We start from the raw sequence: 18568 nt of genomic DNA on the forward strand, positions 1-18568 counted from the left end.
CAGGCAGGACCTTGAGATCCTCATGCAGCTACCCCGGGAGCTGATATTTCGGTCACTGGTCCTGGATTAGATCTGTCTCCACCCAGCTGAGCTTTTCCAGTGACCCTCCTCTCTGGCAGGTGGTGGCAGAGCAGATCCCGATGCTGGTGCAGGGTGTACGAGGAAGCCAGTCCCAGCCAGACAGCCCCAGCGCCCAGCTGGCTCTCATTGCTGCCAGCCAGAACTTCCTGCAGGTACTCACACTGTCTGGAGCCTCTCATGCTGGCTCCAGGACAGGCATTACAGCTTTCCTACCCTGTCTGGCCATCCTGAGAAACCTACTGCATGTGTGCAGCAGAGGGATGCTGCATGTTTGTCCCCTCTCACTGCTTTTTCTTTTGGCCTGGCAGCCTGGTGGGAAGATGGTAGCTGCAGCCAAAGCCACCGTCCCCACCATCACAGACCAAGCCTCTGCGATGCAGCTCAGCCAGTGTGCCAAGAACTTGGCTGCAGCTCTGGCTGAGCTCCGAACGGCCGCCCAGAAGGTAAGAGGCTGGGTCCCATCCCACGGTGGGACCCTGACTATGCACAATAGGTGCCCAGTGGCAGGTCATGGTCTCTGCCCCAGCAGGGTGGGCTCAGCAGTCACCCTGCTCTCCTCCATGTCTCCCCGACTGCAGGCTCAGGAGGCATGTGGACCACTGGAGATAGATTCCGCATTGGGCCTGGTGCAGAGCCTGGAGAGGGACTTGCAGGAAGCCAAGGCAGCTGCCCGTGATGGCAAGCTCAAGCCTCTGCCAGGAGAGACGGTGAGAGCACGGGGAATGGTGACGCAGGGTGGTGGGGACGGGCACTGGGATGGGGGAGCCACGGGAGTGGAGGCTGGAGGTGCAGCCCACCAGAATGGCCTACCTATCTCCCCACAGATGGAGAAGTGTGCCCAGGACCTGGGGAACAGCACAAAAGCTGTCAGCTCTGCCATTGCTCACCTCCTGGGAGAGGTGGCCCAGGGCAATGAGAACTACACAGGTACTGGCCTCCACGCAGGGGCTGGGAGGGGGGAGGGGGCCATGCCAGCAGCCACTGACCTCTCCATTCCCCTCAGGGATCGCTGCCCGAGAGGTGGCCCAGGCCCTGCGCTCACTCAGCCAGGCCGCCCGCGGCGTGGCAGCCAACACCTCTGACCCGCAGGCGCAGAGCGCCATGCTGGAGTGTGCCAGCGACGTCATGGATAAAGCCAACAACCTCATCGAGGAGGCGCGGAAGGCGGTGGCCAAGCCTGGTGACCCAGAGAGCCAGCAGCGCCTGGCCCAGGTGGGGAGAGCAGGGACCCCAGTGTCCCCCGCCAGCCCACGGGAGGGGCATGGGGCTGGCCGAGGGATGGTGACTGCTCTTTGCTTCTCTGCAGGTGGCCAAGGCAGTGTCGCAGGCACTGAGCCGCTGTGTCAACTGCCTACCTGGGCAGCGGGATGTGGATGCTGCCATCCGCATGGTGGGAGAGGCCAGCAAGAGGCTTCTCACAGATTCGGTGAGCTGAGCAGGAGCGGGAGGGGAAAGTGGAAGCCTTGTAGGGATGCAAGCCAGTCCATCCACACTGGCCTCCCCTGCAGCATATCCCCAAGCAAATGCCAGACCTTCATTCTCCATCTTCATCCTCCTTCCTGCCTCTTCTAACTCCTCTCCCTGCCTCCAGTTCCCTCCCAGCACCAAGAGCTTCCAGGAGGCACAGAGCCAGCTGAACCAGGCAGCTGCCGGGCTTAACCAGTCCGCCAACGAGCTGGTGCAGGCATCGCGTGGCACCCCTCAAGACCTGGCCAAGTCCACTGGCAAATTTGGACAGGACTTCAATGAGTTCCTGCAGGCAGGAGTGGAGATGGCAAGCCAGTCCCCGGTGAGAGCAAACACCCATTGGGTGATCGTGGGTTTGGTGAGAGGTTTGGGGTGCCTGAGAAGGCAGGTGACTGCAGGCAGCATGGCCAGGCTGCAGTGGTTAGGGTGGCTGTGGCCAATGCAGCTGGTTAGACGGGGCCTGGGGCTGGGTAAACCTCAGCAGCAAGGAGAAGACGGCTTGGGTTTGTTCAGCAAGTGTTACCGCCATATACTTGCTGTTGGTAGGTGAGTTAAATGAAGGGAACTGGCTCAGCTTGAAAACCACTGGAGACGACTTAGGGTGGGCATGGAGCTTAGAAACCTGCTGCAGGTACCTATTCTTGGCTCTTTGCAGAATAAGGAAGACCAGGCGCAGGTGGTGTCGAACTTGAAGAGCATCTCCATGTCCTCCAGCAAGCTGCTGCTGGCTGCAAAGGCACTCTCTGCTGATCCCGCCGCCCCCAACCTCAAGAATCAGCTGGCAGCAGCAGCACGGTAGGAGGAACTGCCCTCTGTGAGGTGTTTGCTGTAGCAGTGAGTCCAGGTGGCAGAGCTGGCATTGATCCATGGGTCTTTCTCCCCTGTCCCTGGCAGGGCTGTGACCGACAGCATTAACCAGCTGATCACCATGTGCACCCAGCAGGCACCAGGCCAGAAAGAGTGCGACAATGCCCTGCGGGAGCTGGAGGTGAGAAGCCATGTCTTGATGAGGCAATGGGGGGGGCTGAGATGGCTGGGTGCTGAGATGGTTGGGAGGGAGGAGCTGCACCCGTCTGTGAGGGGCAGGAGGGAGCAAAGACGAGAAGTAAGTGGAGGGCACAGAGTCTTCCCCTGGATGTGACACCTGTGTCTCTGCAGACGGTGAAGGAACTGTTGGAGAACCCCACCCAGACCGTCAACGACATGTCCTACTTCAACTGCCTTGACAGTGTCATGGAGAACTCCAAGGTGAGCCCTGAGCTGGGGGCGTACATTTGGGGAAGGATCGGAGGTTTGGGAAGGATGTGGGGTCAAAGGGAAAAGTGCCTCGTCCTGTGTCAAGGAAGCGCAGTAAGCTGTGAGCCTGGGAGCACTGCGGGAGCGGGAGGTGGTCCCCATAACCAGTTCATGGTGTTTCCTGCAGGTGCTGGGCGAGTCCATGGCTGGCATCTCCCAGAACGCCAAGAACAGCAAACTGCCTGAGTTTGGTGACTCCATCAGTGCCGCCTCCAAAGCTCTCTGTGGGCTGACGGAGGCAGCTGCCCAGGTAAGACACACTCCATCCCAGCCCTGAGCATTATCCGTGGTGTGTTGTTGCTGTATGCACCCCTTCTCTTCCTCTCCAAGCCTGGCCCTGTGGGGCAGTGCTCCCAGCCTCATCCACAGCCCATGCCTGCTCTGAGCCTCGCTGTGTGTGCAAGCCCTCCCTCACTGCCTCTCTCATGCTCCTAGGCTGCCTACCTTGTGGGGGTCTCAGACCCCAACAGCCAGGCTGGACAGCAGGGCTTGGTAGACCCTACTCAGTTTGCCAGAGCTAACCAAGCCATCCAGATGGCCTGCCAGAACCTGGTGGACCCTGCCTGCACCCAGTCCCAGGTGAGTATGAGGTGGGGCACTGTTATGGGCACTTTTTTGCATGTAAGGGAGTGTGAGCCTAGTTGAAAGAGCTGCATCCCAAGAGTTGGCCAAAATTATGGCTAGTGTCTCATCAGGCCCCATCAGCTGTATTGGGAACCAGCTGGCAGCTTTGATGCAACAGTGACAGTCCAGATGAGGGGCCGTATGTGTGTGCAGGACCTTGGTGATCCTTCCTGGGTCACAAGAGGGACCCCTGTGATCACTGGTGCCCCATGTGGTGCCCCATGTGGGTCTGGTGGGAAGGGAGGGCTGCAGGTATGGGGAGTCGGTGGATCCTGCTTTACTCTGCTTTTCCCCGCAGGTTCTGTCAGCAGCCACCATTGTAGCGAAGCACACCTCAGCCCTGTGCAACACATGCCGCCTGGCCTCCTCCCGCACCGCCAACCCTGTGGCCAAGCGCCAGTTTGTCCAGTCAGCCAAAGAGGTGGCCAACAGCACAGCCAACCTGGTGAAGACCATCAAGGTGCGGTCTCCCTGGTGGGGCACTGTGGTGGGGATGGGATTTGGGGTGTGGTGAGGGTTGGATAATGCTCTGGTCTCTCCACACCAGGCCCTGGATGGTGAGTTCAACGAGGAGAACCGGGAGCGGTGCCGCGCAGCCACTGCTCCTCTCATAGAGGCTGTGGATAACCTGACAGCCTTCGCCTCCAACCCGGAGTTTGCCACTGTTCCTGCCCAGATCAGTCCAGAGGTGGGATGCTGCTGGGGCAGGGAGGATGTGGCCTGGCTGTGACACGGTCTGCTGTAGCATGGGGAGGATCTGTGACTCCCCTTGAGCTTGGGATGGAGTCCCAGTGCGGTGCTGGTGCCTTGCAGGGGTGTGGTGGGGAGATAGCACCAAGCCTTGGGCTTTGAGGGGCTGCTCTGGGGTGAAGGTTGGGGAAGAGGGAGTAGCTTCCCATGCAGAGTTCCTTGGCTCACCAGCCCGTTGTCTCCCTGTGCAGGGGCGCAGAGCCATGGAGCCGATCATCTCTTCGGCCAAGACCATGCTGGAGAGCTCTGCCGGCCTCATCCAGACTGCCCGCTCTCTGGCTGTCAACCCCAAGGACCCTCCGCAGTGGTCGGTGCTGGCTGGCCACTCTCGCACTGTCTCAGACTCCATCAAGAAGCTGATCACCAACATGAGGTGAGGAGAGCCCTGTCCCTGCTGGCATGTACCTCTGCTCTGAGCAAGCGTCCCTAGGGATGTTTTGGCTCATCATTTCCTTGGCTGTGGCCGGCAGGGGGAGACAAGGGATGGGATGGAAGATGCCATCCCTCTTGTCCTGCACTGGACCTGCTCCTCCAGCCCTGGCGTGGGTTGATGGGAATGCATGCCAGAGTGCCTGGGCTCTGTACCCCAAAGCCTGGGAGTGGGGTCCTGCCCCTCACCAGCACCAGCCAAGGCTGGGAGCAAAGGGGTGGCCTCGCACCTAGTGCTGGGTTGATCCATCTGTCAACAGGGACAAAGCTCCAGGACAGCGGGAGTGTGACGAGGCCATTGAGGTCCTGAACAAATGCATGCGGGAGGTGGACCAGGCCTCCCTTGCTGCCATCAGCCAGCAGCTTGCCCCCCGAGAGGATATCTCCCAGGAGGTGGGTCAGGGGTGCATTGCTGCAAGCTTAATGGGGGTGGATGTCCTTCCCCCCAGTCCCAGGGACATGTGGTGACTCCAGCCCTGCTGCAGCCTCATGTAACCACCTCTCTTTGCAACAGGCTTTGCACAACCAGATGATCACGGCTGTCCAGGAGATCAGCAACCTGATTGAGCCCGTGGCCAGTGCAGCGCGGGCCGAGGCCTCGCAGCTGGGGCACAAGGTAACATGATGAGGCACTTGGTGCACGTGGAGGAGCTCACGGTGGGAGGAGAGGCACAAGGCAGTTGGGGCTGGAAGCTGTTTGGTGCTGATGCTGCTCTTCCCTAGGTGTCCCAGATGGCTCAGTACTTTGAGCCGCTCATTATGGCGGCTATTGGCGCTGCCTCCAAAACGCCCAACCACCAGCAGCAGATGAACCTCCTGGACCAGACCAAAACACTGGCTGAGTCTGCCCTGCAGATGCTGTACACGGCCAAGGAGGCTGGTGGGAACCCCAAGGTGAGCAGGAGGGGCACATGGCAGTGGCATGCTCCCCTTCACGTGTGAGTGCTTCATGGTGCACATATGTGTGCCAGAGAAGGAACTTCGGGTATGTGTGCAGCATCCCTGTCGAGAGGGGAGCTGCTGCCCGCCTTACCTCACTCCAGCTTGTCCTTGTAGCAAGCTGCCCATACCCAGGAGGCTCTGGAGGAGGCTGTGCAGATGATGAAGGAAGCCGTGGAGGACCTGACCACAACCCTGAATGAGGCAGCCAGTGCTGCAGGTGTTGTGGGGGGCATGGTGGACTCCATCACCCAGGCCATCAACCAGGTGAGGGAAGCATGGAGAGGACCTGGCCAGGGCTGGGGGTGGGAGTCAGGAAGAGTCACGGTAAAACTCTACAAGGTCTTTGGGCCGGAGCTGGAGCCAGAGTCTCTTGATGGTCTCTTGCAGCTGGACGAGGGGCCAATGGGTGAGCCAGAGGGGACCTTTGTGGACTACCAGACCACGATGGTGAAGACGGCCAAGGCCATCGCAGTGACTGTGCAGGAGATGGTGGGTGCAAGCAAGCCTGTCACTGCAGAAAGCACTGCCTGTCACCCAGGCAGATGACCACCCTCCTTGCTTGCCTGCCTGTCCCAGATTAAGGCCCCTCCAACTCCTGCTCTTCTTCCTTCGACAGGTCACCAAATCCACCACCAACCCAGATGAGCTGGGCATACTGGCCAACCAACTCACCAACGACTATGGACAGCTGGCGCAGGAGGCCAAGCCAGCTGCGCTCACTGCTGAGAATGAGGAGGTGCGAGCATGGGGGGCAGTGCTGGAGCATGCCATGGGGCAGAGCAGGGTCTGCTGGGGTGTGAGAGCAGAGGACAGGGATACTTGAACCTCCTGTTGGAGCTGGGGACAGGCAGCATTCACACCTCCCCTGCAACATGGTGTGGCCATATGGAGCAAAGCCGTGTTTGCTTTTTCCCCCTCCTGAGTGGGAGGACTGGGAGAGAGGAGCTGGGTGGGGTGGCTGGTGGGGCCCAGTGGATATCACAGATGTGGGGCTCAGTTCCCTGCTGCCTCTCTCATGCACGAGTTCCTCTCCAGATTGGCTCCCACATCAAGCGCCGAGTGCAGGAGCTGGGTCACGGCTGTGCTGCCCTGGTCACCAAGGCTGGAGCCCTGCAGTGTAGCCCCAGCGATGCCTACACCAAGAAGGAGCTGATAGAGAGTGCGCGCAAGGTTTCTGAGAAGGTGAGCAGCCTGGAGGGAGGGGTGATGGTGTGGCGAGGGATACTAGATTGAACCACGTGCCCTTGGAGCTGCCACGCTAGGTTCTCCCCTGGTCCTTTTGGGCTCTACTGGCTCTGTCAGCCACGCTTACACTGCCCAGCTGGTGGGGTGGAGGATGGATCCCCTTCTCCAGGCACCATAACAGCAGCTGGTGCCATGATGGGTGAGGGCGATGTCCAGGTTGCTGCCTGCCAATGTGCCAGTGATGGCCTGCCAGGGGAGACTGATATACACACTGGTGACAGCGCAGGGCTCTCCAAATCAGCTCTTGCAGTGTTGGGTGTAGTGTTTGCTGTGTCTCCGGCCAAGCCTGCAGCTCATGCTGGGTGATCGATCTCCCCTTCTTTTGCTGATGTGGTGGAAAGCATCCTGTCCATCAGCCAATCTAAAGATCATACTTCTGAATAACAGCTGAAAATATGGCTAAAAAACTCAGTTGATAAGGCAACAATAGGGCAGCAAGGCTTGTAAGCAAGAGTACGAAAGCAAAGCACTTGTTCATGGTGCTTGGCACATGCCTGCATGCTCAGGACCTCCTGCAGGTCCTTTGTGCCAAGATTGCTTTCCACCAGGAAACGTGCTCTCCTATGAGTGCTTGCCCAAGTACAGAAATTGAGTTTAGCAGCTAAAGAAGGAATGAGCTGCGATGTTCTGATGCCCGTCACACAAACCGTATTCATTTGGAAACCTGCAGAGTCCAATATCTCCTGGATCCCCAAAATCAATATGTACAGGGTAAAAATAAATAAATGGAAGTTAAGGAGTGGTGTCCAGACCACATGATTCCCAGTTCCCCTCCTTGGTGTGAAGCGGCTCCAACCTGAGAGGTGTTGGAGGATGTGTGCGGTGGGGGTTGCCTGAACCTGCTCTGCTCCCCAGTCACCCTGCTCGTACCCCACAGGTCTCTCATGTGCTGGCAGCCCTGCAGGCTGGGAACCGTGGGACACAAGCCTGCATCACAGCAGCCAGCGCTGTTTCTGGCATCATTGCCGACCTCGACACCACCATCATGTTTGCCACGGCAGGAACTCTCAACCGGGAGAACTCGGAGACCTTTGCTGATCACAGGTACCCGCACACCTCGTCCAGCCTCTGCTCAGCCAGAGAGGAGAGGTCAGACTGTGCCCCATTGTTTCCTGTCTTTCTGAGCTGTGGACCCGCTCCAAGGAGAGCTGCAAGTCCAGGTCATGCTGACTCTTTCCCCTCCAGCTTGTACATACAGAAGGCAGGGTCCACAGTCTCTCTGCACCCCAAGGACCATGTGGGCACGTAGAGGGCTGTGTCCTCTCTGACTCCCTTCTTCTCCCCAGGGAGGGCATCTTGAAGACAGCCAAGGCGCTGGTGGAGGACACCAAGGTGCTGGTGCAGAATGCCACGGCCAGCCAGGAGAAGCTAGCCCAGGCTGCCCAGTCCTCAGTGTCTACCATCACCCGCCTGGCAGAGGTGGTGAAACTGGGTGCCGCCAGCCTGGGATCTGAAGACCCAGAGACTCAGGTGGGTTGAGAGGTGAGGGGTGAATGGAGGCTGCTCGTAGCTTGCTTGAAGGAGCTGAGGGTTGAAGGTGTGTGTTGCTCTAGGCTGGACTCCGCGTGTCATGGAGAGGGCTGGCTGGGCTTTGGCTTGTGCTGGCTGCGCTGTATACTGTATACATGTGTACCATGTGTCCTGGGGTGCCCAAATTTCCCATTGCTGGGCCACACCATCCCCAGCCTGAGTGAGACTGTAGCCATGCCATTGTCCTGGTCTTTCTCTCCCCAGGTAGTCTTGATCAACGCTGTGAAGGATGTGGCCAAAGCACTTGGGGATCTGATTGGTGCCACTAAGGCAGCTGCTGGCAAAGCTGGGGATGACCCTGCTGTCTACCAGCTGAAGAACTCTGCCAAGGTCTGAGCTGGGTGTGATGGGGAGGAAGGGATGGGGCAAGGGGGCTGGAGAAAGAGAAGCGGGGCTTCTATGGGTGTCTGGGGGCAGGAGGACAAGCGCAGAGCAGTCAGGGCAACGTGGGGGAGGAAGGGGCACATAAAAGGTGGGGCACAACATGCAGAGGAGGGGTTGGTGGGAAAACAAGATGAGGTGCTGTGAGTATGCGGACAGGGCTGTTTTGGACCAAACCATGAGGGAGGGACAGGTGCCGGCAGCATCCCAGAGCTCACGTGGGGCTTAACCTGGCTCTCCTCCCTTCCACAGGTGATGGTGACAAATGTCACTTCCTTGCTAAAGACAGTGAAGGCTGTCGAGGATGAGGCCACAAAGGGGACACGGGCACTGGAGGCCACGATAGAGCATATACGCCAAGAGCTGGCAGTGAGTAGAGCCGCGGTGCTGCGGCTGCTGTCCCACTCTCCGGCTGCCCAGTGCCTCACTGCTGCCTCTCTCCTCACAGGTCTTCTCCTCCCCTGTGCCTCCCGCCAAGGTCTCAACCCCGGAGGACTTCATCCGTATGACAAAAGGCATCACGATGGCCACAGCCAAAGCAGTGGCTGCTGGCAACTCGTGTCGGCAGGAGGATGTCATTGCCACGGCCAACCTGAGCCGCCGTGCCATTGCAGATATGCTGCGTGCCTGCAAGGTGGGGCTGGGGGGGCACGTGGGTCTAGCACAGAGACAGTTTGTGGGTGGCTGTGGGTGTTGGCAGGGATGGTGCTGAGAGTGAATCGGGGCTTCCCTGTCTCTGGGTTTCAGGAAGCCGCCTACCACCCAGAGGTGAGTGGAGATGTGCGGCAGCGGGCGTTGCGCTTCGGCAAGGAGTGTGCTGATGGCTACCTGGAGCTGCTGGAGCATGTGCTGGTGGTAAGTGTCCCTGCCCCAATTCCCAGGGAGGGCAGAGGCTGCCCATGGATGCCAGGGTGCTCCTCAAATCCCCAAGGTCCTCTGGGCTCTGGACCTCCTCTGGCTGAGGTCTTTGCATAGCCCCCTTCACTGCCTGCGCTGACACAGCACATGGCTGAGCCCTTGCCGTGGAAGCAGATGGCAGAGAGGTGAACAGGCTCTGAAGAGAGGTATTTGGCTAACAACAGATGGAGATTAACTGGAGGAGATAAACAGATGGAGGCTGGAAAAATTCAACAACAGGGCAGCAAAATCATTGAGCAGATTCTAGTAAAAGTGGTGGGAGCAAGAAACTTCAGGCGGTCTGAAAACAGCTTAAGGTCACACAGAGTGGGAGACAGACAGTACCCACAACAGCAGAGGTTCTGACTGCAAGCGCCAGCTGCACCCTTTTGATCTGGTTGTCTTCTGAGTCTTCTCAGGGACTTCAGCTGGCTGCTTTAATTAGCTGTCGTACAAGATGAGTGTAGTTTACAAGAAACAAATTAAGACCATAGAATGGTAGAAATGATTTAGTGAGGTCCTTCCAGCAGTTCGCATTCTTAACAAGATCACAGAGGTAGAGTCAAGGGGTGCTGGAGGGATGCACAGAACCAGCCTGAGGAGTTGCAAGAACCCTTAAAACAAGGTCAGGACAAAAATGGAGGGCGAGTCAGCTCTGTAGCAAGGTTTCACTAAGCTGTTTAGAAGGGCTTGGTGAGAGTCTGCTGTTCAGGTTCACCAGATACAAGGCAGTGTTGCTCAGACTGTGGGTTCCTGCAGGGAAAGCGCCTTTAGGCAGAGGGTAATCTGCACTGGCAGCACAAAGAGGAGGTGCGCAGGAATTGATGGAGAGAAATTGAAGCTGGGTGGAGGGCAAGTCAAAGGGTAGTTTTATCTGAAGGAGGTAGCTACTGGGGTACAGTTCCAAGGGGAGCAGTGAGTTTTCCATCCTCTGCATTTAGATCAAATGTCTGTCTGGAAGATGCTTTATCCGCACATAAGTCACGGCAGCCAAGGCTGAATGCTGAGGAGAAATTCTCTGGCTGACCTGTTGTTAACAGGTGATTGGGCTAATGACTTAGTGTGGCAGTGCCCGAGGTCAGCCTATTTGCAGGAACACACTATTCCACTGTATTTTGGGTGTAATCAGGCAGCTGCTGTATGACATCTCTTGAGTATCATACGTTGGCACGTCCTATTAATTGTTCACTGGAGGTACATCTTAGTAAGCTCACAGCCTCTGGCATGCCTTCAGCTCCAGACAGAGAACATTTAGCAGTTTTAAACATGTTGTCAGAGCAGATAGCAGACTTAATAATGTGTCATTTAGTCTGAATGTGCTTACAAGGGCAAACCAGCCATCGCTGTGTGCCATCAGCCTGGGGACATCGAGCCATGTGCAACTCCAGTGACTTTGCTGGGATGGCCCTATGCAAGTCCAGAATAAAGCCACAACTCCCACCCAGCTCTGCAGCACTCTGGTTTGCAAAGGCAGGAACGAAGCTCATAGGTTCCATTTATCAGAGGGCAGCAGGTTCCTGGAAAGCTGTGAGCAGGAAGGATGTAGGGGAGTGGGTGGGGAGATGGCAGATACAATGCTGCCTCGCTCTGCAGCAGCAGCAAGTCCATTGCCGTCAGCTGGGTCCCCACAGGAACCAGTGACTTGCACAGAGTGTGAATAAGCGTGGTTAGGGTTCAAGGGGGAGGGTTATTTGACTCGGGATGGATAACATGGCTCCCGGCAGAGGAGTGGGAAAGCCTACATATTTCACTGGGGAGGGGAAGGACTCTGTGGGGACTTGGTATTTGGTAATGATAGGTCTCTCCCTCCAAAAGCAGAGAGATCTGGTGGCTGAAGACTGCAGTGAACCAACTCAGGGTGGGGAGAAGTAAGGTGTAAAGGGGTGCAGGGAGGAGAGCAGCTCTGTGGCTGCTCTGGTTGTAGGTGGCTCCTCTGGCTGTGGGAGCCTGATCCAGGTGCCCCAGATCCCCTGGCCCTGCGAGGGTGAAGTATGAGCTGATGATGGCAGCACGGCTCCCCACCTGGAACCTCTGATCCTCATTTAGACCTCTCCTCTTGGCTTCCCTTCACCCCCCACTGGAGAGCACCCACCTTCCCCTGCCCTCCCTGTGCCCCCAGCGCCCACGTGTCCCAGCCAGGGCGTTCACTGCTTTCTTTTCTCTCTTCTCCCTCCCTCCCTGTCAGCCGGTGAGTAAGGCAACATTGGGGTGCCTGCTGGTGTCTAACCTCAGCATGAGCCTTGCACACGGCGTGTCTGCGTGCCCAGCCCAGTGCTGGGGTGGCACTTGTGTGTATCCACAGGGACCCCGGGGTCCATGTGTGTGCGTATGTACTCACACCCGCTCTAGCTGATGGACAGCTGCCGCCTGTGCAGTGCGAGTCGGGCCAGCAGTGAGCTCTGCTCGTGTGTACAGACCCTGTGTGCGTGCACATGCGTGTGCTGTGGTGTGTGCATGTGTCCCCCTCCACCCCAGTGAAGCACCCTCATGGCTGTGCCGGCCACCTTGTCCCGGTGGTGCCAGCCCTCCTGGTTGGGACATGGCTCCAGGGTGCCCCCCTTTGCCCAGCTTGTGTTTGCAGACAAATCTCCAAAATGGGGACAGCAAGGGGAAAATGATTTTGTGGGGGAAGAAATCCTGGAGGGGGTAGCTGCTGAGTGCAGGAAGGTTTGTGCTGAGGGTCTTGTGTCTCTGAGATGTCCCTGAAGCTGTGGATGCAGAAGGGCTGAGGAAGCTTATCCTCCCATCCTCAGGCAGGAGGAGACCAGCCAGGGTCACTTGAGAAAGCATCACAGTCAACACCTGAAGTGTACACATGGGGGGGGAGCTGGGGGATCCACTGTCTTTCCCTGGGGAGCGCACCCTGGACAGACCTATGAACAATGAGCACTGTACCAGGAACTTACATCTGCTCCTTCCCCGCAGATCCTGCAGAAGCCAACTCATGAGCTGAAGCAGCAGCTGGCAGGCTACTCCAAGCGCGTGGCCAGCTCCGTCACCGAGCTCATCCAGGCTGCTGAGGCCATGAAAGGTAAGGAAGGATCCTGCTCAAAGGGGCAGGACGAGGGGTGGGATTAGGGTGGAGGGCTCAGCAGCTGGTGGAGGAGGTAGGGCAAGTCAGAAATGAGGCTGCACACAGGTTTAAACCTGCCTTGCTTCCCATTTTCTCTAGGGACAGAGTGGGTTGATCCAGAAGATCCCACTGTCATTGCTGAGAACGAGCTGCTGGGGGCAGCGGCTGCCATTGAGGCTGCAGCCAAGAAGCTGGAGCAACTGAAACCAAGAGCCAAGCCAAAGGTAGTGGTGCTGAGCCCTGGCTGACCCCTGTGCTCAGCTTGGGGTGTGCTAGAGCCCTCCTGCCTGTGCTTCAGCCAGGTGTGAAGCCCCATCTGAAAGCCAGTCCCTCTTCCTGCACTCCTGGGCCCTCCCACATTCCCAGGTGGAACTTCCTTGGGCAGCCTGTACCCTGCTGCATCCCACAGCCCTTAATCCAGCTTTATATGAGCCCCTGCAGCCATTATCGTTGCTCTGCTCTCCCCTGCCTGGGACTCACACCCTGCTTTTGCCTGCAGCAAGCAGATGAGAGCCTGAACTTTGAGGAGCAGATCCTGGAAGCAGCCAAATCCATTGCTGCAGCCACAAGTGCCCTGGTAAAGGCAGCCTCAGCTGCCCAGCGAGAATTAGTGGCCCAAGGAAAGGTAAGGCTGGAAGAGGGAAAGAAAAAAGAAAATATAGGGCTGTGTTGGGTTCTCCCTTCTCCCAGGGCTGCTCGTAGCTCTCATGCCCCGTTGCAAGGGGGGCACAGGGCAGTGAGCCTCACTCCTTCTCTCCTTCCTTGCAGGTGGGCGCTATCCCTGCCAATGCAGTGGATGATGGACAGTGGTCCCAGGGACTCATTTCAGCCGTGAGTATCAAGGTCATGCTGAGGGGATGGGGGGGACCCTCCTCTTGGCTCCTGCTGCAAGGCTGAGGATGCTCTGTCCTTGCGCTTCTCCTCAGTGGAAGAAGCAGTCATGCCTCTTGCTCCCTCTCCCACCACCTACAAAAATGGTGTGGAAGCTTGTTGTCGCCATCCCATGCCCCACAACCTCTGTGGGCCAGTCAGGGCATACCCTCCCCGGGAGAGGTTCCTGTACCCTCCTTGACAGCCTGTCTCGCTGCAGGCACGCATGGTGGCTGCTGCCACCAACAACCTGTGCGAAGCCGCCAATGCAGCAGTGCAGGGCCATGCCAGCGAAGAGAAGCTCATCTCATCTGCCAAGCAAGTGGCTGCCTCGACAGCGCAGTTGCTGGTGGCCTGCAAGGTGAAGGCTGACCACGACTCGGAGGCCATGAAGCGGCTCCAGGTGAGTCCCAGGCTGCCCTTCCAGCCCCACCAGGTTGAGGGGTAGGTGGGAGTAGGGCGAGGGCACTAGGGTGCTCCCCAGGGCTCATGCTTCCTGCCTGTGTGTCATCAGCAGGGAGCTCTGGAGCACAGGCTCCAGATTGCTTGGACTTCACTGCTAGCTGCATGCCAGGCGTGTGAGTGATGCTGGGCTGCTGAGCCTGGCAGCTTTCAGGGATGATGAACTGGCACAGGAATGCCTGACATGCAGTCGCTGCATCAGTGGCATTCAAGAGGTTAATGTTTGGGGGCATGTTTTGTAGCACCCTTAACCCTCAGAGGTTGTGGCACACAAGAGACCTAATGCCCATGCATCGAAGGGGTTAACATGGGGTCCCACTGCGGCTGGTCCCTCAGGACCAAGGGATGGGGAGGGTCTGCAGGGCTGCCCCCCAGTCCCTGCCCCATGGCTCAGACAGGAGCCAGAGCCCGGCTGGGAGCAGCAGCGCCTGAAATGGTCATGAGTGGCTGACAGCCGGGTTGTTCTCTTACATCAAGGCAGCGAACCATGTAAAGGAATCCCTGCCTGCAGCTTCCAGCACGCCTGGCTGCCTCTCCTGCCTGCCAGCCTGGCCTGGGGCAGGGGTTCCTTCACCTGCCCTGGAGTTGGGGCTTACACTGCTGCTTCCCCCTTTCCCCACTGCAGGCTGCTGGTAATGCGGTAAAGAGAGCATCGGACAATCTGGTGAAGGCAGCGCAGAAGGCAGCTGCCTTCCAGGAACATGATGAGACAGTGGTGGTGAAGGAGAAGATGGTCGGGGGGATTGCACAGGTGAGGAGCAGGGCCACTCTGATGGGGCAGGGGCAACGGGCTCCCGCCACAACCTGTGTGTGCCTGTCACAGGAGTATGGACTACAACCTACCAGCACAGGGCATGTCTCCAGAGAGCCTTGCAAAAATGCTGCAGGTGCCCCTGTCCCACCCAGCACCAGTTAAGCACTGTGGCTTCACCCTTGTCTTGCCATGTGTAGCAGTGGGCACAGGCAGTGATGGTGCATGCTCCCAGGAGTGTAACACCCTGGCTTCTTGGTGCAGTGCCCGCACCATCCCAGAGTCCATGATGTGTGAAGGGCAGAGCATCGGGTAAGGCATGGGTATGGGGTAAGGCCCAGTATGGGGTGTCACATGTCCCGGGGTTGCCTCCTGGCTGCAGACTTGCAGCTAACAGGGCATGTGGGGCTGGGCCCCAGGAGCTCGGCTGCTTCCCATTATCTCCAGAGGACTGTGGTCCTGCCGCAAAGGTAACAGCCCTCGTGCCCAGGGCCATGCCAGCCCAGGGAGGCCGTGGCTGTGACTGGGGGGAAGCAGCAGCCGGGGAGCTTGGCTCTGGGCTTGATGATGCCCTTTTGGAGGCAGCTGTGAACCCAGGGCTCTCTCCCGGCAGATCATCGCCGCTCAGGAGGAGATGCTGCGCAAGGAGCGGGAGCTGGAGGAGGCGCGGAAGAAGTTGGCCATGATCCGGCAGCAGCAGTACAAGTTCCTGCCCTCGGAGCTGCGGGACGAGGAGCAGAATTGAGCCCCGCGCCCTCCCGCCGCTCACTGCACAGACTGCCGCCTGCCCGCCTGCTCCTATTTAAGATGACCCGCCTGGAGCAAAGGGCTGTCTGGGCTAGACCAGAGCTCTGTCTGCACCCAGAGCGCCGGGACTAACCCAGTTGCTGCTCCAAGCCGGCGCCGCACCAGCAACTCCACTTTGTCGCCCAGCCCACCTTCCTGTGCACACCCAGGGCACAGCCAGTGTGCCTGGAAGGAACCGGCTGGGGTTGGAAGCTGGAGCTGCACCGGCTCAGGGCTCACCTGCCAGGAGAGCTCTTCAGGGGATTTTTTCTGTGTGCCTTTATCATTCCCACTTGTGCTCCTTTCTTCTCTCTCCTCTGTGCGGGAGGGGGAGAGGCAATGCCTCTCCCATGCAATGGGGTGCAGGGAGCAGCATGGTCCCTCCCTGAGCTCCTGCACAGAGCCTCCTTTCACCTCCAATGCCTTATTGTTGGCTGAATCTTCCTCCTCCTCCTCTTCCTCTTCCTCCACAGCTTCCGTGGGAGGCACTGAGCCCTCTCCATGAGCATCTTCCTCAGCCTGGGCTCCTCTGGAGAGCAGCAGGTCTGGGAGCCACAGTGCCTCTGCTCAGGATGGGGGGGTTGCAACAGGTTCACCCCCAGAGCTGCTCTTTGCCTTCCTGCGGGGCTTCCCCCCACCCGCGGCCCCAGCCAGCTCTGCCCTCCTCCTCCTTCCCAAGTGCCTGCATCATTTTCCAAGATCTGCAGTATTTTTGTAACTTTTCCATTTCTGTAGTATTGAGCCTGCAGCTTTCAAAGTTCATTTATTCCCCCGCCCAGCTCGTGCCCTGCCCACTAACACCCAGCTCTTGCCGGGGTCCCGCAGCCCAGCATCCCACCCCTCCTCGGCTCCGGGACCCCCATCACTCCTTTGCACTCGCTGTGGCTTCTCTCACTATTTTGATACTTTAAGCATCCCATATTAAACATTGAAGGAAACCAGCTCCCCGCAAGGCTCTGGGGTGGGGTGGGGGATGCCAGTGTCTCCTTGGAAAAGATGCATTCATCAATAAACTGGTTTTCCTGCTTCCCTGCTGCCTGGGTATCAACAGGACGTGTCCCCCCCCCGCCCCCAGGAGGAAGGGAGGGCTGGTGGGCAGGGGGCCACAGGCGCCTGCCCTCCCAGCAGAGGAAGGGGGAGCCTAGCACGGGTGTTTATACAGCATGGAAAGTATTTGAGGCACGTCCAGCCCCAGGCACCCGGCGGGCTGGACCCCCGCTGCCAGCCATGTGCCGGCCCTCACAGGTGCTGCTGGGGGGCCGCTGCTGGGGGGCCACCGCCGCGGGAGGGGGCCTTGGAGATTTTGTTGCTGGGGGATTTGGGCATTGGCAGGCAGCTAGCCAGGCTCCTGGCCCCATTACTGCTGCCAGCTCGAAAATATCCCCTGTGTAGGGTGCTACAGGGGTGCAGGTGGGGGACGCCCCAGTCACTGGTGGCCCACCGGTGGGGAAGTGGCAGTGCTTGGCTTGCTGCGGGTCAGGGAATGTGGCTGGAGCTCTCATGGCTGCCGGCACTGAGCTCACGCCCCGAAATAGCCCCTCGGGGCCGACCTGTGCGGCAGCAGCTGCCCTGAGTGTGTCCCCACCTGTTCCCACCCTGTCACTCAGCAGGGGTTTGGGGGGCCTGGGCAGTGTTGGGATGGGCAGGGATGCTGTGGGGTGGAGCGGAGACGCAGGAGGACCGGTGCATGTCCCCTGCCTCCAGGACCTGTCCCTGGCAGGGTGAGCTACAAGCATTAGGAGCAGCGAGGGCAGCATCCCACAGCATCCCAGCCGGCGACCCCTGTCCCCTTGTGGGCACATCCCCAGGCGTGCAGAGGGGCTGTCCCCCCTGGGACGCTCACCCGTGGCTGGGCTCCAGGGTGGATTTGTGGCTCTCGCAGGCATCCCAGTCCTCCCAGCTGTCCCCTGACAATCTGTGCTGGCCTGACCTGGCCCCAGGCTCTCACCCAGGTACCGGCCAGGCATGGGGCCCTTCTGAACGGTCAGCAAGGACAGTGAGTGGGCATGGTGTGGCAGCAGCCCTGGCCTCATCCTAGGGCTGAGGTAGATCTGGCACCCCCAACACAGGGTTGCAAGCACACACACACACACCCCCCTGTGTCCTCTGGGCTGGGTTACAGGTGAGGGGAGGTGGCACAGATATGAGCGACTTGGGGTTGGGACCCCTCTGAATCTCCCCCACTGAAGTGAGGGGTTATTTTGGTGGGGAGGTTTGGGCAAGCAGACACGGCTGCTTGGACCAGACACCACAGACACGAGGGACGAGCACCTTCATGGGGACCCAAATCCAGCTGAGCTGGAGGCAAGCAGGGGAGCTGCAGCTTGACTTCTCGGGGACCCCAAGGGTGGGGGTGGGCAGGCTGTCGTGCAGGTTGCACTTGGGAAGTTCCTATTCAACAGCAGGACAAGCCTTTCCCCGGGAGAGTGGTCAGACCCTGGATTCCCATCCTTGGAGGCCTTAGCACAGGGTGGCACTGGGCATGGGGCAGCAATGGGAGGGATGCATACCCACATGCCTCTGCACCCCTTTGTCCCAGAGATTGCCCCAGTGGATGGCCTTGAGGGCAGACTCATGGACCTGGGCACCTGGATGGCCCCAGCTGCGCTGGCTAGATGTGGCCATGATGTCCACAATAAAGAGCAATTGCATCCTTTGGGAGGACATCTGAGGTGTGAAGCCCTGCCTGGCTCCAGGGCAGCTGCCCGGCTGCTTGCCCCATGCACATCATCATCTTTCCCCTGTACCCTGAGCCCATGAAGTTGCTCTGGGCTAAAGCATCTCGCAGAAAACCACCCATCCTCACCCGGGAACAATGGGAGACTGATCTTCTCCCTCCCCTCAGAAGCCATGTGCTGGCAGTTACTGACTCTCCTGTCCAAATATGTGCCTAATTAGTCAGTATTAACAAATCCTCTCCAGAGTCCAGCAGCGGCTCTTCAGCTGCTTTCTCCACGGCGCCAGCAGCCCCTCGGCCCTTGGCT

General features: G+C 58.8%; 1 protein-coding gene across 3 annotated transcripts in view; it reads left to right on the forward strand.

The window, feature by feature from the left end:
* The window catches only part of TLN1 (talin 1), a 35320-nt gene extending 18707 nt beyond the window's left edge, over nt 1-16613 (forward strand). For all 3 annotated transcript variants that reach the window (XM_064438511.1, XM_064438510.1, XM_064438512.1), the window contains 35 exons: nt 120-233; nt 390-524; nt 660-788; nt 906-1008; nt 1085-1293; nt 1388-1507; nt 1673-1870; nt 2204-2343; nt 2443-2536; nt 2707-2796; nt 2972-3094; nt 3280-3423; nt 3767-3928; nt 4016-4156; nt 4410-4591; nt 4908-5040; nt 5162-5263; nt 5371-5541; nt 5704-5853; nt 5977-6078; nt 6206-6325; nt 6625-6771; nt 7712-7878; nt 8121-8304; nt 8569-8694; nt 8998-9114; nt 9194-9379; nt 9493-9600; nt 12568-12673; nt 12815-12939; nt 13215-13340; nt 13484-13546; nt 13806-13988; nt 14673-14798; nt 15412-16613. In XM_064438511.1, coding sequence (XP_064294581.1) covers nt 120-233; nt 390-524; nt 660-788; nt 906-1008; nt 1085-1293; nt 1388-1507; nt 1673-1870; nt 2204-2343; nt 2443-2536; nt 2707-2796; nt 2972-3094; nt 3280-3423; nt 3767-3928; nt 4016-4156; nt 4410-4591; nt 4908-5040; nt 5162-5263; nt 5371-5541; nt 5704-5853; nt 5977-6078; nt 6206-6325; nt 6625-6771; nt 7712-7878; nt 8121-8304; nt 8569-8694; nt 8998-9114; nt 9194-9379; nt 9493-9600; nt 12568-12673; nt 12815-12939; nt 13215-13340; nt 13484-13546; nt 13806-13988; nt 14673-14798; nt 15412-15543 — 4758 coding nt within the window. In that variant the 3' untranslated portion in view covers nt 15544-16613. The remainder of the gene's footprint in view (nt 1-119; nt 234-389; nt 525-659; nt 789-905; nt 1009-1084; nt 1294-1387; nt 1508-1672; nt 1871-2203; nt 2344-2442; nt 2537-2706; nt 2797-2971; nt 3095-3279; nt 3424-3766; nt 3929-4015; nt 4157-4409; nt 4592-4907; nt 5041-5161; nt 5264-5370; nt 5542-5703; nt 5854-5976; nt 6079-6205; nt 6326-6624; nt 6772-7711; nt 7879-8120; nt 8305-8568; nt 8695-8997; nt 9115-9193; nt 9380-9492; nt 9601-12567; nt 12674-12814; nt 12940-13214; nt 13341-13483; nt 13547-13805; nt 13989-14672; nt 14799-15411) is intronic.
* Nucleotides 16614-18568: the final 1955 nt, after the last annotated feature.

This window comes from Phalacrocorax carbo, chromosome Z (genome assembly GCF_963921805.1).
Source record: "Phalacrocorax carbo chromosome Z, bPhaCar2.1, whole genome shotgun sequence".
NCBI classification, from domain to species: domain Eukaryota; kingdom Metazoa; phylum Chordata; class Aves; order Suliformes; family Phalacrocoracidae; genus Phalacrocorax; species Phalacrocorax carbo.